The sequence below is a fragment of the Anabas testudineus genome, chromosome 7 (assembly GCF_900324465.2).
Source record: "Anabas testudineus chromosome 7, fAnaTes1.2, whole genome shotgun sequence".
NCBI lineage: Eukaryota > Metazoa > Chordata > Actinopteri > Anabantiformes > Anabantidae > Anabas > Anabas testudineus.
The window spans coordinates 4,462,166-4,485,264 of NC_046616.1; the positions used below are offsets into that span (position 1 = coordinate 4,462,166).

A 23,099-nucleotide genomic window follows, 5' to 3' on the forward strand; every position below is an offset into this window, starting at 1 on the left:
CTTTAATACATTCATTACATAGGTTTACATATAGAATAATAGAGTTATTTAATCTAGCCTCCTAAGTTAACTCTGCCATCTCTCATGTTGATATTTCTCTCAGAGGAGGGAGCAGATCCAGACAGTATTGAGGCAGTGGCAAACCGTGTGTTGGAGCTCTCCATCCCTGCTTCGCCCCTTCAGATCAGACAACTTGCTGATGAAATCAAGGAACGGGTTCGCAGCCTTTCCAACGTCGATGCAATCCTGAAGCGGACGCAGGATGATGTCCGAATGGCAGAGCAACTGCTGCTGGATGCCAAGAGGGCAAGGTAGTCAAAGTAGAGAAGACTAAACAAATATATTGATTTACAATTGTTTGTACCAACCAAGAGCATTTCATGATGATTTTTCTTTTACTCACTTTCAACAACTTTATGTTGTTATGAAGGCATCATGCTGAGGGGGTTAAGAGTACCTCAGAGACAGTAAAACAGGCCTTGGTGGATGCTAAGACTGCCCAGACATCGGCAGAGAAGGCCATAGCAAGAGCTAAAGCTGATATTGTGGAGACTGAGACTCAACTAGAACAGGTAAAAGGCATAAGATTTTTATTGCTCCATTAGCACTCGTGTGATTTCACCCACTTATTTTATATGAATGTTTCCATGATACCTAATTTGCTCCCTATCTGCTGGTTTTATAAATAAGTGAGTCAAAAGTTGTCCATATCAAAATATGGTGTGTGTTCTATTTCTTTTTTACAGTAATGATTCAAACATTGATCAGAATCATACATGACTCTCAGCTACATGGTTTTGGCCATTCAAATAATATTATATTATATGATATATTTCATATATTAAACAGCAATGTATTAGTATCAGAATTCACTTTGCTTTTGGACCTGTCCCTCAGATTGAGACAGAAATGTCCAGTAGTGAGGCCAATCTGAAAGACGCCATGGACCGCCTGGGCACACTGGGACGGGAAATCAATGCCCTGAAGACCAAACGTGCCAACAACAGCATGGCAGCGGCTCGAGCTGAAGAGACAGCCACCATGGCACGAGACAAGGCAAACGAAGCCAAGCAGGTTTGTGTCTACGTGGGTGTGTATGTGTGCACTTTGCCTCATTAAAAGTGTACACGGCTAAACCTTTCTCTTGTCTTGATGCCCAGATTTTAGATGGCCAGCTGACTGATAAATACAATGAGGTGCAGCAACGGGTTGACACCAAGGCCAAGGCTGTGCAAGATGCCAAGAAAAAGGCTGAGAGACTCAGGGATGAAGCAAAGGAACTACTGAGAGATGCCCACGACAAGCTGAGGAGACTAGCAGGTGCTTATCTAACATATATGCAGAATGACTCATTCTGAGAAAGAAAGCCTTAAATTAGCACCACATGTTGCTGTTGTCTCCCTGTGTAACCACTCATTAAATAACCTTTTTCACAGAGCTGGAGAAGAACTATGAAGAGAACCAGAGGAGATTGGAGGGAAAAGCTCGTCAACTTGACGGCTTGGAGGACAAGATGAAAGCCATCCTCAATGACATTAACAAGCAGATCCAGATCTACAACACATGCCAGTAACTCACTAGTCCATATAATAAGATAATAAGATAATCATCAACATGTTATTCTTCAATTTCCTTTAGATACTACAAGACTGAACATGTAAAGGCTGTCTGACAGTTTGTGCACATTTTGTTTTTATTCTTAATTTGTGTTTTGAATATAAAAAGTTAAAATAATATTTTTAAAAAGTCAATAATATACAGAATTGTACAACTGTAGCGTTTTCTTACCTATAATGAGCTGTAGTCACTGCAAGAGGGCTTCAATTAAATGTAGTGGACAATATCCACAACATCCTTTAGGTGCGTGAGGACATACACTCATGGAGGATCTGTTCAAATGTATTTTTGATAAATATCAGTGAAATATGAAGGTTTTATTCATTATATCATTATTATTATATTATTTTATATAGATGCCAAAATAGAGATAGGAGTACAGGCACTAGACTTCCTGTGTAGATTTATGGACATTGCTTTTCATTAAGGATCAAACTATGGTGCTATGAGTCATTTGTATTATGTATGACTGTATAGAAATATGGGGGGATCTAATGATATGAACGTTTTTTGTAAAAATAAAATTAACTTTTTGACTTGCTAAGCCAGTAGACATGAAGCTGCCCACAAACCACCTCTACCTGGAGTAGGAGGATGGCTTAACACTGATACTGCCTAGGAATAATATCCAGAGCAGTATTAGCCACCAGTAGCCTATATGCAAGTGGCACAGCTGGAGGGATGCAAGTATTGATCACTTTATTAGTATGTCAGTGACCTTTGGTTCCAATTGAAATATCCCAACAACCATCAGATAGAACTGATAAAAGACATCACGGTCTACTGTAGCTGACTGACAGATGGTCAAATCGTTCTAAAGTGCACAGATTTCAAATGTTTAAAAAATAAACTGTGACAGATAGAATCTGCAGTAATTGTTGCTTTATTGAAGTGACAGTATTCTACAGTGTTGAATTGTGCCTTATACTATGCCAATATATTGAACATGAACTCACATACTATTTGCATGGCAATGTGTGTAAACTCCAAAACTAACTTTGTTCACATACTTTGATAACTGATGCCAAAGCAAAAATAACAAGAGAAGCTTGTGTAAATGTTTTAAAGTGTACAGTTTTGTGAATAAAGTTGAACTATGTGTTGAAGTACCCTCTTTGAGCTTCTTTATCAGGAGTTAAAATTCACATACAATTGGCAAGAAAAAGTATGTGAACATTTTGAAATTGTGTGTGCCTAAAATAATAACACAAAGAATTGTCTTTTTTGAGAATTCAGCCCATTTTTCTAGCAGAACGGCTTTAGCTCTTTCATATTCTGAACACAGATGTTAGCCAGTTCCAATGATGCCTTCAAGTCTTTTGCTGTCACTCGGTTGTTCCTTTATCTCATTAACCATTTTTTCTTGTGCTCTTGGGCTCATTTTGACTGGCTGCCCACTTCTTGAGAGTAGCCACAGTCCCACAGTGTCTCCATTTGTAGATTGATTAACTGTAGACTGGTGAATTTAATTCTTTGACATCACTTTGTAACCCTTTCCAGCTTTATGTAAACCAACAATTCTTGATCATAGATCCTCTGAAAGCTCTTTTTGGTGAGGCATGACTCACATAAGCGTACTGTTTTGAGCTAACAAATACGTTAAAGTCAAAGTAGCTCTAGTTCACAACTACAATCTAATTTTTTTAACAAGACTCCAGGTATGGTAGCGCCTGACTCCAGTTAGGATTATTAATGTTCACATGCTTGTTCCACTGACACTATGAGGTTTTTATGATTTTATTATCAATAAAGACATAAAGGTTCAGGCAAATTATATTTGTTAATACACATGACTTAGATAAAGATCTGATAATGTTTTATGACAAATGAATGCAGCAAACCATGAAATTCCAAAAGGTTCACATACTTTTTCTTGCCACTGTACACATTAAGATCATGAGTAAAGCCCTCATGCTTGATACTGTTCCATTTTCTAACGTTGCTATCTTGTGGCCTCAATATGTATGTGTTCACCCCAGGGTCTGCAAGGTGTAAGATGTCCCATTTCTATTTTTATGTTCTGCAAGGGTGCTATTGGGCGCTGTCATAAGACCTTGATCTACCCTTTGACAAAGTCTGCAGAGATGCAGTTGTTTGGGTGTGGGAGAAGGAAGATTTAAAGAAGCAAAAACTAAGGAGCTACTGTGCAGCAGAATTAAAGGAAATCAGAAATTCTGTTAGTTGTTCTGAATGGATTGTTTATTTCAGTTATACAATATACTGTCAATGTTTAGGTTAAGGGAATAGAATAATAAAAGTGATCTTCATATAACAAATTATGATCTCTGAACCAATGTGATTAGGTTGGTGATGGTAGACTGCAACATTGATGATTTCATTTTTTACACCAAAAGTAAATTTTAGGTGTACAAGTAAACAGTAATGAGCCCAGAGATAACGTTTATACAGTTGGATTATTTCATTAATAACAAATATGAATATGAAATGTGAAGTGATTATAGTGGAGATATCTGTGACACGATTATTTCTCAGGATGCTCTTTCTTAGGTTATGAGAAGCAAACAACATTACACAGCACCAAAATGCCTGAATCATCATCATTATCAACATTGTGTTAGTGCAGACTCAGAGGATGACACAGGGCCCCGGGTGCCTTTTAGGACAAAACTCCTGTCTAAAAATAGTGGAGGACTTTGGCAAAAATATCCGCAGGAATATACAGTGTGCCCATACAAAGAGTTGGCAAGTGGAAACTACAGACTGTTCACTTTACATGGGCTGTACAGTCTGAAGCTCCCTTTCCATTCTTACCAGACCTCTAGAAACCAAACCAGTATTCCTACACTGGAATAACAACCGGCTGCTTGTGCGCCTCACACAAACTAAACACTAATTTATTTATAAATATGCACAAAACTAATTATTAAAACTAGATTTTTTAATAGACAGTGGCCTCAAAGATGCTTCCTAAGAGGCCAAAATCTACCATCTTCCATCTGTGCAAAAATGCGTTTAAAAAAATCTACAGTCCTCCATCTGTGCAAAAATGTGTCATAATGTTTATCAGAAGACGTAGTGAAGCACCAGCCTTCCAAATCAGTCACATTAAATGGATATGTTCCAAAGTTGCAGTATTTTCAGTACAAATTTCCTCTTTTTGTTGTTCTCCTTTGACTGCAGCGCAAAAGGAAAACACTGCAAACGCAAATACAGAAAGGAAATTTTGCACTAAAAAGACATTAGCTACATTTGAATAGATGGTTGCACAGAAGAATGAGTGTGGATGTTAATATTGTCGTGACCAGCATGTTGTGAACAGGAAGAATTATTACACAGAGTAAGACTTCTCACAGTGTTGGCACCTGACTCCTGTTTTAGAACCTGTCAGGTAAAATGCACTAGTAATGTCACATATTGTAGTAAAAGCTAATGAAAAAATAAAAGCTCTCAATTAGGCGTGTGTGTGTGTGTGTGTGTGTGTGTGTGTGTGTGTGTGTGTGTGTGTGTGTGTGTGTGTGTGTGTGTGAGTGTGAGTGTGTGTGTGAGTGAGCGAGCTACAGATGACACACATCACGTGAACGCGCCAGCCAGGAAGTGATCTGTGCGCGCACTCATTTCGGCCGGACAACCAAACAAAGTAGGGATCCGGAGCTGTGTGACAGCAGCTCACTGGACGGTTTCTTAATTATTGTCTTTTGTTTGAATCTTTGAAGTAAGTAGTTTACATTTTCCAGAAATGGGACCCGGATAAAGTAACGAATATTCCAGAAACACCGTGGACTACGGGGTTTCGAGTGAGGGCAGGAGCGGAGCGGCCCGCGGCCGTGAAGGAGCTTAGCAGCCGGCAGTAGCAGAAGGAGTCGCCGGCTATTGTGTGTCACAAACGGAATTCTTGCCATAGTGAAGCCCCGTAAGTCTCCCGTTTTAATGTCAGTATTGATCTGACATTTACCTCACAGATGAGTGTTAGTTGTCAAGTGATGTCACATCGTGGGGTTTGTGTAAAACGGGTAGCCATGTCAACTCGTTTCTAATCGGCTAGCGTTAGCCGGTATGTGGCTAATGACATTAGCTGCTCGAATGTAGGAGCGTTTGATTGTCCCACCTGTTCTGCGCGCTGCCAGAAACCGAAAATAGGTTTAGTTCTGCTGTTAGACGGATAAACTAAACCCATAAAATTCTCTTTTAGGAATGAATTGATGACCTGGTTGTTTGTTTCTAGTCAGTTAATTAAGACAGTTGTGAGAATTTTAATAACAACTTCGATAAAACGGTGAAAATATCCCATCTCCGCTCCACCCGACGCTATAGGAACACAACTTTACGTTGCCGCAGAGTGACAGCCCGAAACACTGTGCCCTAAAATAAGCGAACCTCTGTAGTTGGCCGGCTAACTTAGCCTAACCCTTACCCTACCAAGCTAACCGTGCTGAAGACGGGAAGCGGTATTGTTAGCTAGCTAGCTCAAACAACACCACCCGTGTTTTCAGTAAATGTGCTAAACTGAATGCCGAATAAAATGGCTGGTGTCAGGCTACTGTCCTTTGTCATTTGACTGTCCGAGCTAGCAACATACTGTTGCTGTGCTAAGGAAACGAGGCAAAGCACAGCGTCCATCTAGTCCGGCTAATGTTATATTTAGCCTTCCTTCTGTAGGACAAATGTGAGTGCACATGCTTCGTTAAGCATTGTTGCAGCAGTTATTGCAACGTGTTCCTAATTAGTTATAAGCAGGGAACCGCTCTCCCTCCCTGTGTGAGTAAACGTATTAACCAATCAGCAAAGGCAGACTGTCATGATCACCTGGGCAGGTTAACCTTGCATCCATGCATTTAGTACATAAACAAAATAATTATGTATAATACCAGCAGTTCCTCCTCCTCTTTGCTAAATGATTCACTGCTTCTCTGTCTTAGGTCCCCTTCCCTAAGTAACCTTCCTGATTCTGTTCTGGGAGAGTTCAGACAGTATCATCGCCAAGATAGCCGGGCCAGGCAGGAAGAGGCACACCTCAGATTCAGACCCCAGCAGTGGTAGTGATTCCAGTGACGGGCGGCCTGTTAGTGCCAAGTGCCTGAAGATGGCCAGCAGCGGTGGTAGCAGTGTGGCAGGTAATGAAACACTGGGCCGTCGCGGTGGGGCTCAGCACAGAGGAGGCAGGGGTCGGGACAACAGCTCAGACCTATCCTCCAGTACCAGTAAGAAGAAGCAGAAGGACAGAGCCAACCAGGAGAGCAGAGAGGCCAAGAGGGCAGCAGCTGCTGCAGCAGTAGACGGGGTCATTGCAGAAGTCAAGAAAGGTAAGTAGGACTAAAAGTGTTGTTAAAATATCTGTTCTTGAGTAATTTACTAATTATTTGTCCAATTAAAACCTAAAAAAATTTAATAAAATGATTAAGACATTGTCACTATGTAAATATAATAGAACACAGTTTAAATGTAATGTACATTTAGTAACTCAGTTACACTTACTGTTTTCCCCAAACTACATAAACTATATTGAATTAATTTCTTCCTCATAACATATTTAACAAGCAGAGTTCAGTGTTATTCTGTTCATGTCTGTTAGTTTGTGGTTATTCTTTGTTGCATCTCTTGGTGCACTTATATGTATGTTCTTACCATTAGTCAATCAACATGTTGGTGTGAGACTAAAGACAGTAAAAAGTATGTCACCGCTTGTGTGCACGTGCCCCAATGTATATGTTCATCAGGCCAAGTGGTAAGATGATGTGCCCACATAATGAGCACAGTTTAGCTCTGGGTTTTTTTTTTTTTTTTTTTTTTGTAAAATACAAAAACACATAGATGAGATGTTCTGTAATGATTTCATCCTTTCATGTTTGTTTGTCAAACATCATTCTTCAAAGTCCTTCACAGAAATCATTATTGAGACAAAGAAAAATGATAAAAACCATTCAAAACTGTAATTAAATGGTTTAATGTTACTTCATGTGATGGATGTGCCTGGAAGAACAGATTTATAATGACCAAATAGTCTGGTTATTCACAACACCATCCCATTAAAGTCTAAAGTACATGAAGGCGCATGTAAACACTGCAGAACAGTTTCACTTTTTGTTTCTGTTTTATGAGATGCCGAGTGTCGGCATTGAGGACTGATATAGGTACTAAAAATGGCCTACTGGTTAAAGCAGAGCCAAATTATGGCACAGCCACCACACCACACAACTTGCTATAAAATGAGGACATAGTATGTATTGTAGCTACCAGCATTACATGCCACCTCATGTGTGTGGAAAGTGTCTTTCATTATGTAATATTTTGTGTATGTGTGACTAAATGGAAACAGACTTGCTAAATTTATTGGACTATGTTTTTTTAGCTGCTTAAGCTTGTATTAACATAACTGGATCCGTCAGTCAAAGTAAAACTTTAATAGTAGATATTATGTTGATGACACTATGTTTGACACAACACTTAATAATTAACCAGCATGAAATTTGATATTGATCATTGTGTCCTTTGGCAGATGATCCATATTGTTAGATTTGGTGTTTGTTGTATATATAACCTTGCTGATTGGTTGGTGTATTACCAGTAGACATTTTACTTCATTTACTCTTTTTGGGTATATGCTATGGTGCTGTTTTGATGTTGAAATAATTTTCCACTAGAAGATTGTGTGTTACACTGTTTGAGTTGCTGGTTGTCTTGTCATGCTGATGTCTTGTATTTCTAGCAGATAGTGTGTCAGTCTATAATCTATCTGGGGAAACTCTCTCTCTGCACATATAGACAGACTGCCTATTTCAGTAGCTTAAATCTGTGAAACAACTGAAATTTTACTTAGACAAACTTACTGGTTCGTTTACTTAGCTATCAGCAGTGCAGATCACACTAGATCATATGTGCAAATAAAGATGATGTCATGAATCTTGGCTTGATGTTGTGTCCTGCCATGAGTACACTTTGACATTGCTTCACTGGGGATACAACTTTCGCCAGCTGGAAAGGATTGGGTGTTGCTTGGGATCTTTGTAGGGCGATTACGTGAGAGAGCGAAGAAGTGACAGTGGGAAAGTCGGGACTCTCTAGTTCTTGTTGTTTAAGACTAAATTGAAATCTGCGTGTGATTGTTACATACGTGACTTCTTTGCTACAAAGGAATCTATTGCTGACTTGTTTTTTGGATGGTATCTAATTTTTGGTCATCGCCAGAACTCAGATGTCACTATGAAAAATGGTACTTTTTTTTTTTTTTTGTTTTCCCCTTGGGATCTCTTTTTGTCTACCCTTGACTTGTATCTTAAGCTATCTCTATTGCTTGTAGCATGATTTCTAAAAGAGGTTGATAATGTGCTTATATGCATTTATTTATTTGGTTTACAGTTTGTGTAGCGCAGATAATTTTAGATGTCCCGTCAGTGCTGAGTTCACCATACTACTGTATCTGCTTCAGTCTACGCCTGAGTGCTCTGGCATGACCCACTTGAGCATATGAATGCAATGGTTTGGCCTTTGTGAATATATGAGTATGTGCATGTCAGTGTGTTTCTTCTCAGGGCAGCAGAAATGTAATGTGTCCACTAGTATTAAATGTATTTTTATTTAATTTTTTTAAATTGTTTAATTCATGCACAGCTTTTAAATTTGACTGACTGTTTTATTTTATTTAATCTTTAAAATATATTTGCAGTGTATGTGTGACCTCTATGTGACTGCTCTCTCTTATTTGTGTATGTTCTTCTTTTTTTTTTTTTTTTTTGTTCAAAGATGTGTTTGTGGACTGGAAGCAGAATGTCAACGAAGTGACTGTCAGACTGCGCTGTGGTGAGGAGATGCAGAGGATGGAGGGCATCAATACAACCTTTACTGATACACACTGCCAGGTGTGCTTCCCAGGTATGTCATAGTACAGAGTAACATGCTGTCAATGAGAAGAAAGAAGCTAGGCTGGTTAAATTATATAAAAATAAAAACAAGCATAGCTGGATATTTGGGTTTAGGCCTTTAAAAACTTTAAACGTGTTTACATCACGACAATGTGAATCTTTAATTGAACATATATACTATAATCTGTGTCTTATTTATAGCTTGGTTTTACTGTAATATTAACATTTATGTTGAGTGCGTGAATCAAGGCCTGCCTAAATAACATCCGTATGTGTTTTCATCTTTCAGATGGACGACAGTGGAGCTGCCAATTGCAGGAGGAAATTGAAGCCTCATGTAGCAGAGTCCAGTACAAGGGAGGTTTCTTGCATGTCATCATGCACAAGAAGATTCCCTTTCACATTTGGCCTTCACTTAAGGTGAACCATTGCAAATGTTTCATATTTGTATCTTCATTTTATCTGCACTAATACTGTAAATGGGGTATTTTGGATACTTTTTTCCCCAGTGTCCTATCTAAACAATAAAGTTGTTTTTCTTCTGTTTTGCTTAAGTCAAACAAAAAGGAGAAGGGGGCAGCACCTGCAGAGACCAAAAATGCCAAGGAACTAGAAGTAAAGCCTGCTGCCTTGGAGTCATCAGAGAAACCCAAACTGTCCTCTTCACAGCCACAACTCCAGCCCCAGCCTCCCTCATCACCTGCACAAAGTGAGTCAAGACGTTACAGTGGCAAAGCTGAGCGGGGTGTCAAGCGATGTCTGAAAAACAAACCAGCATGTGACAAAGCCACTACGGACTCTGTAGAGATAAAAGGTGAAACTGTAGAAGGCCCATCCACCACCAGCAAGCCTGTTTCTATCACGACAGGCGAGCAGCAGCCTCAGGAACCCAGTGCTAAGCGCACGACTGCACGGCTGCCCAAATCCACCAAGGGGGCTATTTCACCAGCTGACAGGGACACAAACTCTGTGAAGTCTAATGGCAAAGCTCCACCAACACACCTGCCCGCTGGTTGGAGCCCACAGACAGAACACAAGGATGGAGACAACAGAGCCGAGAGACTAGGCATGGGTCGGGAACAAAGACCTGGAGTTGCTGTTGCTGCTGCCAGCCATACCAAGAAAGCTCAGGTGAGAGCGATTGCAACCTTGCAGTTGCTTATCTGAATACTTTAACTGGTTGGCTTTCATTTGGAATGATAAATTGTATTTATTTAAACTGTTTTGCAGTGAAAATATGATTAAGCTTTTGTTTTTTGTTTGTTTCAGTAGTGTTCATGACCATTGAAGCCTGAATGTTAGGGCCTGTCTCATTCTATGAAAAAAAAAACAAACAAAAAAACAATTTCCCTCTGGGATTAATAAAGTTTTTTGAATGTTGAAACTTGACTTAAAAAAAAACAGTGGGCTAGAATAGTATTTTTTAGAATTAATTATTATTACTAACAGCACCCTTCTCTAATAGCTTCTTCTATAAACAAACTCAATGCCTGTGTTGGTAGTGAACCTGTCACCAGCCTCGCAGTTTGTTCACACTACAGCTTGCCTGAAGAGGAGTAGTGAGTGTGACAATAGCTAGTTGTTGTCTCCGGTGTACATTATAGTGAAGTGTCTTCACAGCATCTATGGTCAAAAAAAGGAAACTTGCAGATGCTTGACGTCTCACCAAAGAAGTGATAATGTACTGTACACTGAAATCAAGATGATTGGGGTCCGAATCCCAACTGTGGCCTACCTCCGGTAGGGGTCCTTAGGCAACACCCCTAACACTTACCTGCCTGCCTTTGTACCTTGTATCTCACTTTTATGTCCCTTTGGATAAAAGCATCTGCCAAATGACTCAATGTAAATTTAAATGAAGATATTCCCATGAACATATTGACCTCTATCACTTGTAAGCACCCAATTCACTTTTAAAAGATAATGTATTTTTTTATGATTCAGGTGGCAGAGAAGCAAAACCAGCCTTCAGACAGGTCTGAAGCAATAGCACGTGACAGTGAAAGCCAAACAGCAGCTCCCATCAGCTCCATTGACTGCCTCAAACCTATCAGCTTGAACAATGAAGCGCAATCTGCTCCTGAAATGCTGGGAGATACAACGGACTCTGAGCTAGAGAAAAGGCCTGCGGAGCTGGACTCAGAGCAGGATACTCCGATCTGCCAACAGCTTGAGTCAGGAGAGGCAATACCAGTGCCACCTGTTGGCATGACTGTCAAACAAGGCACATCACAGTCTAGTCTAGCTCAGGGGCACAGCAGTTGTGATGGAGAGGAGAAGCGGGACCAATCGAAGGAAGAACCTCTGGAAATTAAGCAACAGGAAGGTGAGTTGAAAAACTCGATTATATTATAGTTGTTCTTAATTAACTGTAAGGGACTGTACCCTTTTGATTGATTGACATTCACTTAATGTACGTAACATGTATTTAGATAGATGTGCAAGTTTTGTGCTTCTAATAATAATGTCTTACTTTATGCATCAGTTAAATATGAGTTTGTTGATAATTGTAATAACTTCCAACAGCCCCAGAACCGATGGTTAACCTACAATTTGTAAAGAACGACTCGTATGAGAAGGGCGCAGACCTGATGGTGGTTAATGTTTACATGAAGGGGATCTGCAGGGACACAGCCAGGGTCATCTTCAGAGAACAGGACTTCACACTCATCTTCCAGACAAGGTAGTAGATGTGCATATGCTAAAAGCACAGTTACCCCACGTGGCATGTTTTTTTTTTTTTAACAGCTAAATGATCTTACAACATTAGATTGATCCGTCTTTCTTTGTCATCTTCTTGCAGTGATGCAAATTTTTTGCGGCTTCATTCAGACTGTGGACCAAACACAGTCTTCAAGTGGCAAGTGAAACTCAGGTATTTACTGTACAAGTATTTTTAATAACTAGTGTATTCAGTATCAAATATGGTGCATTGAAATGAAAATAGAAAGTGTACGTATTTAAGGAGTTAATCCTAACTGTTATTTTTTGTGTCATCATTTAAATGTCTGTCTATAAGACAGTTATTATATAATTCATTAAAAAAAAACAAACAACCACTTTAAACTTGAGTTGAGTTGATATAAGGATCACAGATCGGTAGTGAGCTAATGAGTTGCAATTATGTTGTTAACTTTGTCCTTTAATCTGACTTGTCTACATTTCTCTCTCCTATGCTTCAGGAACCTGATCCAACCTGAGCAATGCAGCTACTCCTTCACCCCATCCCGTGTGGACATCACCCTCAAGAAGAGACACAGCCAGCGCTGGGGAGGTCTGGAGGCCCCTGCCACACAAGGTCTGCTGCCAAGCTTCTACTTGTTAACAGTCTAGTAAAAGCTGTTTGATTGTTCATGTGTTGTGTAAAATATACTCCTGTGATTATGTCATATTTGTCTGTCAATCGCAATAATAAGCTAGTATGGGCACATGGCTCAGCTCCATGGTAAACTGGCTCCAGTGCAAAGAAGCACCAACAAAGAGAGGAAAGGAGAGAGATGTCTGCTCGTTCAGTGGCTCTCTGTGACTGGAATTTTAAATCTGTAACTCGACCAGTAAGGAGATACAAGCTTGTGAGCTCAATTTTATAAATTCCAAAATGAAAGCACATGACATTGTTCTAAAAAGGAATCGATGAGGAGATGAGTTTATTTGGTTCTGCAATTTCTGAATTACTTCCTAATAATAACTTATTTGGAATTTTTCCACATTTACTAGTAATTACAGGGAAAACTGTCATTTTTCACACAGTACACACAGGGCCACAGAATGTGACAGGTCACGGTTATTAATAGTGTTCAGCCATGTCCAGTGTTTCCATCTTGACCTTCATCTTCTAACCACAAGCTATATTCTCCTCTGTTTAAGGTGCAGTGGGTGGCGCCAAAGTCGCTGTACCCTCAAGTCCTGCCTGCATGGAGAAGAGCCAACCAGGCAGCAGCCAACACAACCTTCCAGCTAAGGAGGAACCTCCAAGAGTTGGGGAAGAAAAACCCAAGGCCCCTAAGGCCTCCCCTAGAGTGGAGGATGGTGGTCTGGATACTGTGGCTTCTCGCACTGTCTCTGAGCATGTAGCTATCACCAAGCCAGAGCCCACTGTTACCACGGTGAGTTAAAAATAATCCCTTCAGAAACTGAAGAGATGTGTCAGGTGGAATAGAAGACAGAAGAAACTAGATGTTGTCATTTTTATATGCAGTGTAATGTAATAGCTAGTAGACAGAAATTATGCTCAAAATCTAATTGGTCTAAATAGTAGAATGGGTGTGTGTGTTCCCTGTCTCAGCCTAAGCCCACATGCATGGTGCAGCCTATGACCCATGCACCTCCTGCCACCAATGAGCGACATGAGGAAGAGGAGGAGAAGAAGGTGTGCTTACCTGGTTTCACAGGATTGGTCAATCTTGGCAACACATGCTTCATGAACAGTGTGATCCAGTCCCTGTCTAACACCAGAGAACTCAGGGATTACTTCCATGGTAAACCTTGTATTTGACTACCTAATTTGAACCTATATGAAAAAGAATTGGTAGTTGCTGTCTTAAACAGCAGCCAGTTATGGTGCTAAGAAATATTACACAATGTGCTTCATTAGTTCTTTGGTATAGAGATGATGATTTTCCTTTTGTTGCTGTTTATTAATGTAAGGTTGTATGTCCAGCGGCATTTTCACTTGATACCTGAATCCTGAGTTGTGCATTATTTGTGCCCATTCAGATCGAGCATTTGAGGCAGAAATCAACTGCAATAATCCGCTAGGAACAGGAGGCAGGTTAGCCATCGGATTTGCTGTGCTGCTCAGGGCCCTTTGGAAAGGAACACACCACGCTTTCCAACCCTCAAAACTCAAGGTGTGCAAAAGAGATAATCTCTATGTAAAGAATAAACAGAAGAATGAACAAAGTCCTTTTTGGCTAAGAAACATTTTACTTGACTACATAGATGGTAAAAATAACATTAACTTTTCAACCAGGGGAAATGTATTCATTCTAAATGTAGGAAAGACAATTTGATCAGTGTTTTCATTTCCTCTTTTCTATCTTTTGTTGTTTATAACCTCACAGGCAATTGTGGCCAGTAAAGCTAGTCAGTTTACAGGTTACGCCCAGCATGATGCCCAGGAGTTCATGGCTTTCTTGCTGGATGGGCTCCATGAGGACTTGAATCGCATCCAAAATAAACCATACACGGAGACAGTAGACTCTGATGGACGGCTGGATGAGGTATGTTTGTATCCCCACCTATGAGACATTTAGAGGTGGTCTGGTTTGAGAAAGAGAAAAATTAACTTGCATTTATTCTATGATTGGTGATTTGGGGTTCTTTTTCTATCAAATTAGTTCACACTGTACAAGCATAGTCATTTTCTCTAAAATTACTTTAACCACAGACTAAAGAAACTTATTTTGTTGATTTTCATCAACTACCTTTTTACCTTTTGTCTAGTCAAGGCTTGTCGATGATGTTTTGTCTGTTGTTGCAGGTGGTGGCAGAGGAGGCATGGCAGAGGCATAAGATGAGAAACGATTCCTTTATAGTAGACCTCTTCCAAGGCCAGTTCAAATCCAAGCTTGTTTGCCCCACATGCTCCAAGGTGACAGAATAACTTACCTCGAAATGTGTTCTCAGAATAAAATTTTTACCATGTTAGAAAGATGTGTAAAGGCTTTTTTTATCCTTTATTTCTCTGTTTTCTTCAGGTGTCTATCACCTTTGACCCTTTCCTCTACCTGCCAGTCCCATTGCCCCAGAAGCAAAAGGTGCTATCAGTTTTCTACTTTGCTAAGGAACCTCATAAAAAACCCATCAAGGTAATATAAAATAACTGGTTTTTAGTTATGAGTTAACTCACTGACAATTATTTAAAAGTAATAAAAAAATGTTGGTTTATTATGAAAATGTAAACATATCTTAAGTGTCCACTGTTTAATGCACTTTTCTGTGTATGTGTGTCTAGTTTTTGGTGAGTGTAAGCAAGGAGAACTCTAGCACTGCTGAAGTGCTCGAATCCATTTCCAGAAGTGTGAGGGTCAAACCAGAAAACCTCAGACTCGCAGAGGTTAGACATTTACAACATTCAGAATTCTACAGTATGCTGGACATTTTAAAGATTGGACTAAAAATTTTATTTCATTTCTTACAGGTGGGGAAAAACCGATTCCACCGCATGTTTCTGCCGTCCCATTCCCTAGACACCGTGTCGTCCTCTGACATGTTGTTCTGTTTTGAGGTGCTCTCCAAAGAACTGGCCAAAGAGAGAGTGGTATTGCTCAGAGTGCAACAGGTAATTAAAAAAAAAAATAAAGGCCTGCTTGCACATTTTTTTTGTTAATCATCCTCTATATGTTAGTGTATGCAAATATTGAAAAAACTTCCTTTGCCTTCTGTCTGCCCTTCAGAAACTCCAGGTACCCAATATCCCTATCTCTAAGTGTGCTGCCTGCCTGAAGCCTCCAGGATCTGAGGAAGAAAAGCTGAAGCGATGCACTCGCTGCTATCGTGTGGGCTACTGCAATCAGTGAGTTCTCCTGTTGTTGTCGTGTTGTCACGTTGTATCAGCCTTGCACTGTGTTTTCACATGTAGTGTTCTATTAACATCTTAACCCCTGTGTTGTCCTCTTCCCAGAGTATGTCAGAGGACCCACTGGCCCAGTCACAAGGGTCTGTGTCGACCCAATGTAGAAAACGTGGGTCTGCCCTTCCTGATCAGTGTGCCAGAGTCTCGACTCTCTTATACCCGTCTCACCCAACTGCTAGAGGGTTATTCCAGGTACATGGTCTACTTGGAAAACATTACATTGTGTTAGCTAATTTATCTATTAATGCACATTCAAATGAGATAAGTAAGAATACATTAGTTCATTGACTGTTTTCTTTCTTTGTGCAGGTTTTCTGTTAACGTGTTCCAGCCTCCTTTCCAGTCAGACAGGACCTCCCCTGACACATCCCAGTGCCGGGTAGAGCTCCCGTCAATGCCAGCAGGTTCTCCTGAGGGTCATGGGTCCGGTGATGAAGCTATAGGTGGTAGCAGTACTGTAGGATCAGGTGATGTGGAGTTGGGAAAGCAGTCTGCGCTGCCTGAATCACAGGGAGAGTATGCTCAGGCCTCTGCCCTCCACTCTGTGGAGTCAGACATCTCGTCCTCCCAGACCTCAATCTCCACCACACAAACTAGAGATTCAGGATTCTCTGAGCCAATCTCTACAACTTCCTGCTGCTCTCTGGACCCTCATGCTGAAAAAGAAACGTCCTGTGAGAAGGCAGTGAGACCAGAAGGTGATAACACAACACATATTCTTGAGCATTTTTGTAATTACATTTTTTTTATTTTGCTGTTGTGTGTTTTTGTTTATTTCTGTAACACGTTATTTCTCTTTTTTGCCACATTTTGCAGCTGCAGTAACAGGGTATCAACATCCAAATGATTCAGCATCGGGTCATGCTAGTCAGTTCTACATAGCTCTGCTGGACTCTAATGGCAAAGAACAGAGGTTGGATGAGAAAGGTACGATCAGAAACTATGTTAAATACTGATATTTAGTTTGATTCCTAGTAAACCTATTTCTACATATTGGTAGAAATAGTATGTTGAATTTAAATGTTCTGGCTTTTTTAAAATTGGCAAGAGGGGTATTGATTTACTGTAATTCTATAGTAATGCAAGATTACTTCTGTTGTCTGGCTCCCCCTACAGTGGCTTAGTGTAATTAACTTGTCATATACCATTGTTGCAAATACCTTTAGCTTCAACACCTCCTGATGGATGGTTACATGTTTACAAGCTAAAGCTGTTAATGAATTGGGAAAGATAGCTTCAGCCTTGCCTAATCTAATGTGCATAATGTGTGTTACTACAAACTATACTTGAAGTGCTATTAGCAACATGCTAAGCTAATGAAATCTCAACCTGAAAAACCTATGCTGCTCACAGCTGCTACTAACGAAAGCTGGCATCATGTTTTTCTCTTTTCCCACCACTACAGAGGATGCACTAGCAGATCTTCCAGAGGACGTGACCCTGGAGCTGGTGTGGAAAAACAATGAACGTCTGAAGGAGTACGTCCTGGTGAGCTCCAAGGAACTGGAATATGATGAGGACCCCAGCTCTCTAAGTGAAACTGCTAGAGCAGGACACTTCACCTTGGAGCAGTGCCTTAACCTTTTCACCAAGCCAGAGGTGCTGGCACCGGAGGAGGCATGGTAGGAGTTTCCACTTATTGAATAAGTGATGTATATTGTATTTTTCCTGTCTCTCTGATTTCAGTTCGGTCTCAGTCTCTTCAGTCTCTTCAATCTGTCCAAAGTTGTATTTTGAGAATAGCATATTTAAAGATTAGAGCATTTCCTCTTTTTTCAGGGTTTATAACCACATAAATGCATTTGGAGCAGCCACATACCAGAATTTCGAACCAGCTACTGTAAATAGTGATTAGAAGGTTACGGAATGTAGTAATCTGATAGCTGGCAGATCAGATTTGAATTACAGTTATGCCAAATGACTAAATATAAATTGTGAATAGCTTTGGTCTAGCACTGACTCTTTGTTTTCAGTTCAAAATTGACTTCTTCTTATACTTGAGCAGAATACTGATCATTTTAACACATCATTTTAAGGTACTGTCCAAAGTGCCAGCAGCATCGTGAGGCCTCTAAGCAGCTGCTGCTGTGGCGTCTCCCCAATGTTCTGATTATCCAGCTCAAACGCTTCTCATTCAGGAGCTTCATCTGGAGGGATAAAATCAATGACATGGTTGACTTCCCTGTCAGGTAAAGTAGAGGTTACCCTACATATTATTCTCTAATCGATCCAACTATGTCTGCTTTAATCAGTTTAATTTTACATTGTTTTAATGTATGTATTCACAATAGGAGCATGTTGTCAGTGTCATGTGGTACTTGTGGATCACTGTATTCACCCATTTTCATCTTGTTTGTAGGAATTTGGATCTCAGTAAGTTTTGTATTGGCCAGAAGGACGAAATGCAACAACCCCCCATCTATGACTTGTATGCAGTCATCAACCACTATGGAGGAATGATAGGAGGGCACTACACGGCATATGCTCGTCTGCCAAGTGACAAGAACAGCCAGCGCAGTGATGTTGGTGAGTGTAGTGAGGTTTATTCCCTTTTTTATGTACAGTTTCTGTTGGTAGTTCTTGACAAGTGTGACATGCTTTTCCCCCATGTTCCCTTTCAACACCTCTACCCACTCTCCTTTTCCTGCAGGCTGGCGTCTCTTTGATGACAGCACGGTGACAATGGTGGAGGAGAGTCAGGTGGTGACACGCTACGCATACGTCCTGTTCTACAGACGACGAAACTCACCTGTGGAGAGGCCACCACGCTTCCTCAGGCCTGTAGGAGCTGAGTCGTCCACTGGTGCAGGAGCTACTGCCAGCCAGGTGAGGGAATAACAACATCAAGAGAAAAGGCTTTTACACATTAAAATGCAGCCAAGTTTTAGATTTAATTTAAATACTACAAATAGGAGCATCTGTTTACAGTGATGATATCATGTGTTGTGCCTGCTACTTAAAAAGATGCTTAACCAGAAATTTAAATCCTTTCATGGAACTGAAACAAAATGACAGATTTGTCCTTTGCTGCTGTGTAAACTGCCTCTGAGAAGCGGTACCACTTTTTACTCTTGCTCTTGGTCTGAAATGCTTAATGGCCTAGTGGGTTCCTAATGAATAGATCCATTACTGAGTTTGTCTGTTAATGTCAACTCAACAGGGCTCAGTTGTCGGGTATCATTAGCATCTTGTGACATTTAGTTTTTTAAGTAGCTGAAGAGGAGTGCACTGCTAAAAATGCAGAGCATGACGCCTTTGTCTCGATGACCATTCTGACTTTCTGAACACGAAGGAAAGAAACACGGCGCTGTGTTAACAGTTACCTTTTATTGCATAGGTGGTTGGCTGTAGCCATTCGATGCTGATAATGAATTGAAACCATGTGCGATCCAGTTGGGTAAAAAAGAGATGAATGGTTCTTTACAGTGGCAAAGTTGTAAATCTTACTTCATTTGTATTTTTAAAACAATTCAACGTGTATATTCATGTTGTGATTATCTTTAATTCAACTGTCAACATGAAACCATTTACCTCAGAGTTCTCTTCAGGTATATACCTTGATGTCCAGTGTCTTGGGTATAATTTATAAAACATTTATTTTTCAGTGTGATTTGCCAAGAAAGAGATTGGAGGGCACTTTTCTTGTACTTCAGATTTTTTTCAACTGTAATTTACTAAAATGTAAAGTCACTTGTAAGTCGCTTTGGATAAAAGCGTCTGCTAAATGACTAAATGTACGTGTAAATGTAAAATCCTCCACACACGCCCATCTAATTTCTGAAAGACAAACCTCTCAGTCTCTCTTATGCTGCCCTTTAACTGTCACATACATGTAATCAGCACCATTGATTTACTGTGCGATAGATCTGAAGATTTCTAATTATAATCAAAGTATTTGTTAGACCACGACTTTTCCCCGAAGCTGACATCGGTTTCCGCCAATCGCAGGCCTCTCTAATATGGCGGGAACTAGAGGAGGAAGAGGAGGGGCTCGACGAGGGCCCCCGTGGACTGTTCCGTTCTGTGCTGCGGAGGCGACAAACACAGAGGAACAGAGATGAGGAAGATGAAGACAGAACTGAAGGGCTGGTGCGACGGCACCGTGGACAGAGGATGTCCGACTATCCCGATGATGACTGTGTGCGATATTTTGTTCTGGGCACACTGACTGCAGTGTTTGCGCTTTTTATCAACTTGGTGTATCCTCTTCTTTACAAAGCCAGCTGGACCTAAGTGCTGGCTAACTTCTGCTAGAGCACAAGGTTGTTTAAGCAAGGAGAGGATGTTAAACTAAAATGTTAATATTTCCACTCGCTGCTTTATTAGGAACTGAGTCATCCATTAGTGAGGCTCTTAAAATGGTTCTCAAATCAATCCAACACTGCAACATTTGGAGTGCATGTTTAACTTCAGATACTTTAAAATACTTCAGGCACTACTTGGGACAAGGGCCTCTGTAGAATATATTGAGTAAGAGTTAAACTACTCACTACAGTGCCTTGTGTATAGTTTTAACTCTTTCTTCTAGTATACTTAACCAGGATGCAGTTTTTAGGAGGTTGTTTGACGGCAGTTCTTAGATGATCAGCTGTGACAACCTTTATCACCTACATGGGACTGTGAAGTAAAGTTAAGCAACAAAGTCCTTAGGAAAAATCTTTACTCAAGGACCAGGAAAGCTGAAAGTTGAAACTTGTGGGGAAAATGATTGTAGTGCAGAGAGAAATTTGTCCTTGAGTGACACTTGAAGGCATCATTCTGAAGGCCATTGTTTTGCACTACATTATAAGATTGCAACTTCTGCAATACGAATGCAAGATAGATGAATGACGTATGTCTGGGAAAAGTCAGGTTAACACTCAGTTGAAATATGCTATGTCAAGAAACAAGAATGTCTTATATTTTGTGTGAGTCATTGTTGTTGCCTTCTCTCACACACACGAAAAGTCTTTGTCTTTGAAAAGTTTGGTCCGCTCCTGTTCGCCCGCCATCACGTTTTAATGGCCCTAATTTACATTTGTTTTTAATGTAATTTAAACACCTGTCACAGTTGGTTTTTGTTGCTTTTTATTTATTGTTTCTAAGCCATGCTGTAGTGAGGTACAGATTTAGAATTGTAGTAAACAATGACATGCTTTTCCTTCTTTAAAATCCTTCAAAACAAGATGGGCAAATCACTGATGATGCAGCTTGGTCATATCAAACACCTCTGAATGTAATCATCTTGTATATGATTGGAAAAACTCCAGAGGTTTTGATTATAGACAGTTCTTTCAGAGCTCTAACATGAATTAAACATTTGGCCCAATACAGTTAAACATGTACGTTTCAAAGTGCTCAAGCATTAGCTTATTGACTGCTTTGTTTTAAAGTTTTAAAGTTCCCCCAAAATCAGCACTTTCTCTACACTTTCTTATTCTTAGAACTGTCCAGAAATGTTCTTGCTCTGCATTTATTGTGTATGTGTTTGGGTCTCAGGGAAATCCCAGTTCTCTGCTAGTACTAAGGCAGTGTACCATAGATTGACCTATGTTAGCCTTAAATGCTCGCCATAGTTCAGTGCGCCGTCAGACTGTGAATATTTCACTCAAATATATGCAAGGCTAAAGTCCATCCAGTTTATTCTTTTTAATTCTTCATAAGATAAAGCTTGTGATCTGCAGCATACACTACTGTCATTAAGAACATAGCACACAATGTCAACAGCAGAGAAGAGGGATCAGTGGATATCTTAAAGTTGAATTTTAGGAGTTTTTAGCACAAGTTTAGCTGTTTTCAGGACATCTAAATGCTGTTGGGTTTTGGTGAAGTTGACTGGATTTAAATGGACCTGACTGAAAGACAAAACTGTATATGTGCAGTCTGCTATAAAATGCTAACTGGTATTTTGTGAGGAAACATTGTAAGGTCTGCCTGTAAAATAATTTGTTACTGAATTGTTGATAAAAATGATTGCAAGTACTGTATTTAAACATAAATTATAATCTAATTCCCTGCAATAATGTATTGACATACCTCCATTTAAATGCTGCTTTCTAATATACAAAGCATTGTACTCCTTTTGGAAATAAATGTCCATTTGTTTATAGACTTCATGTACGTTTTTTTTTTTTTTTTTTTTTAAGTTATGTAACATCCTTACTGTTTTCTCCAAACAGAAGAACTCTCCCAGAATAATAAACCAGCACGATTTATTGTTAACACTGGTTTATTTTACAGGCCTCTAGCCAGTCACTATTTGGGCCAGACCTGGATCCTGAAGGACCACCTATGCTGCCGTCAGAGGTTCCCGCCGACCTCTTTGCTCACTCCGGAGAGTGTGCAGCGCCATCCTACAGCAACATGGAGGAGGTGGATTAGCTGCAGTGAGGCCTGAAGAAAACCCAGATTCGAGCTGATGGTCCAAGGTGGAAGCTGCTCCTCAGCCAGAGACACATCAGTGTTCGTCAATTACACAGGCATCTGAAGCAGGTGTCAGAATAACAGTGCAATGCTAGAAGATCTGGAGGTGACCTTTTGTGGGATTCAACTGCACTCATTGGTGAAAGACCTTCAGATGCACATATAGATGTGTACTCAGTACTAATTAGACACACACATCGTAGATGTAACACACATTAATATACTTAACCATTGATAAAGACTTATCAAGCTGTATATGTAGTATATTCATTCAGTGCATATTGACAGACAGATGAACAGAAGCTAACACACTCTGGCAGCTCTGCTACATGATTTCATCCTCAAATGCCTAACAGAGTTCAGTGGGATGCCTTACAGGCTTCCATGCAGCAACGCACCTTGTGGTCTGGTTTCAAGCTACAAAACCTCACTGCTAACCTGACCGGACTTGTTATTAGGTTATTAGGGTAATTTAGGGAGACTGAGTGAGAGTTGTTACAGTGTGTGTAAATGTGTAAACCTTTGTTTTGTTTTCTTTTGAGAAATTCCTGGTTTGATTTTGTTTGTGGCAGGGTCTTCAGTAGCTTGGATTGAAATAGTAGCAACTTGTGTAAAAATAAAAAGTGAGACTGCTGATGACCTACTTGTTTTTTGTTTTATATCATTTTATTAGTAAAGAATGCACT

At 40.1% G+C, this 23,099-nt stretch overlaps 2 protein-coding genes across 7 annotated transcripts in view; both read left to right on the top strand.

Moving 5' to 3' along the window:
* Positions 1-2,723, top strand: part of lamb2 (laminin, beta 2 (laminin S)) — a 29,013-nt gene extending 26,290 nt beyond the window's left edge. For both annotated transcript variants that reach the window (XM_026367981.1, XM_026367982.1), the window contains exons 31-35: positions 104-311; positions 431-572; positions 898-1,074; positions 1,161-1,320; positions 1,437-2,723. In XM_026367981.1, the coding sequence (XP_026223766.1) occupies positions 104-311; positions 431-572; positions 898-1,074; positions 1,161-1,320; positions 1,437-1,573 (824 nt within the window). In that variant the 3' untranslated portion in view covers positions 1,574-2,723. The remainder of the gene's footprint in view (positions 1-103; positions 312-430; positions 573-897; positions 1,075-1,160; positions 1,321-1,436) is intronic.
* A 2,417-nt stretch (positions 2,724-5,140) lies between these two features.
* usp19 (ubiquitin specific peptidase 19) lies at positions 5,141-23,015 on the top strand. Of its 5 annotated transcripts, XM_026367468.1 has the most exons (27): positions 5,141-5,215; positions 5,313-5,488; positions 6,495-6,878; positions 9,316-9,444; positions 9,724-9,854; positions 9,990-10,565; positions 11,379-11,760; positions 11,961-12,117; positions 12,238-12,309; positions 12,617-12,732; positions 13,302-13,540; positions 13,720-13,912; positions 14,151-14,284; positions 14,498-14,656; positions 14,917-15,027; positions 15,134-15,244; positions 15,391-15,492; positions 15,577-15,717; positions 15,833-15,951; positions 16,060-16,203; positions 16,321-16,709; positions 16,828-16,938; positions 17,417-17,633; positions 18,048-18,200; positions 18,371-18,537; positions 18,662-18,837; positions 19,960-21,029. In XM_026367468.1, the coding sequence occupies exons 3-27, from the start codon at positions 6,659-6,661 to the stop codon at positions 20,242-20,244; spliced, it is 4,734 nt and encodes a 1,577-aa protein (XP_026223253.1). In that variant the 5' UTR covers positions 5,141-5,215; positions 5,313-5,488; positions 6,495-6,658; the 3' UTR covers positions 20,245-21,029. The 5 variants fall into 5 exon arrangements, with proteins under 5 accessions (XP_026223253.1, XP_026223255.1, XP_026223256.1 ...); XM_026367470.1 differs by lacking the exon at positions 19,960-21,029 and adding an exon at positions 22,231-23,015 and having other exon boundaries at positions 5,179-5,488; XM_026367471.1 differs by lacking the exon at positions 19,960-21,029 and adding an exon at positions 22,231-23,015 and having other exon boundaries at positions 5,179-5,488; positions 13,308-13,540.
* The last annotated feature ends 84 nt before the right edge of the window (positions 23,016-23,099 follow it).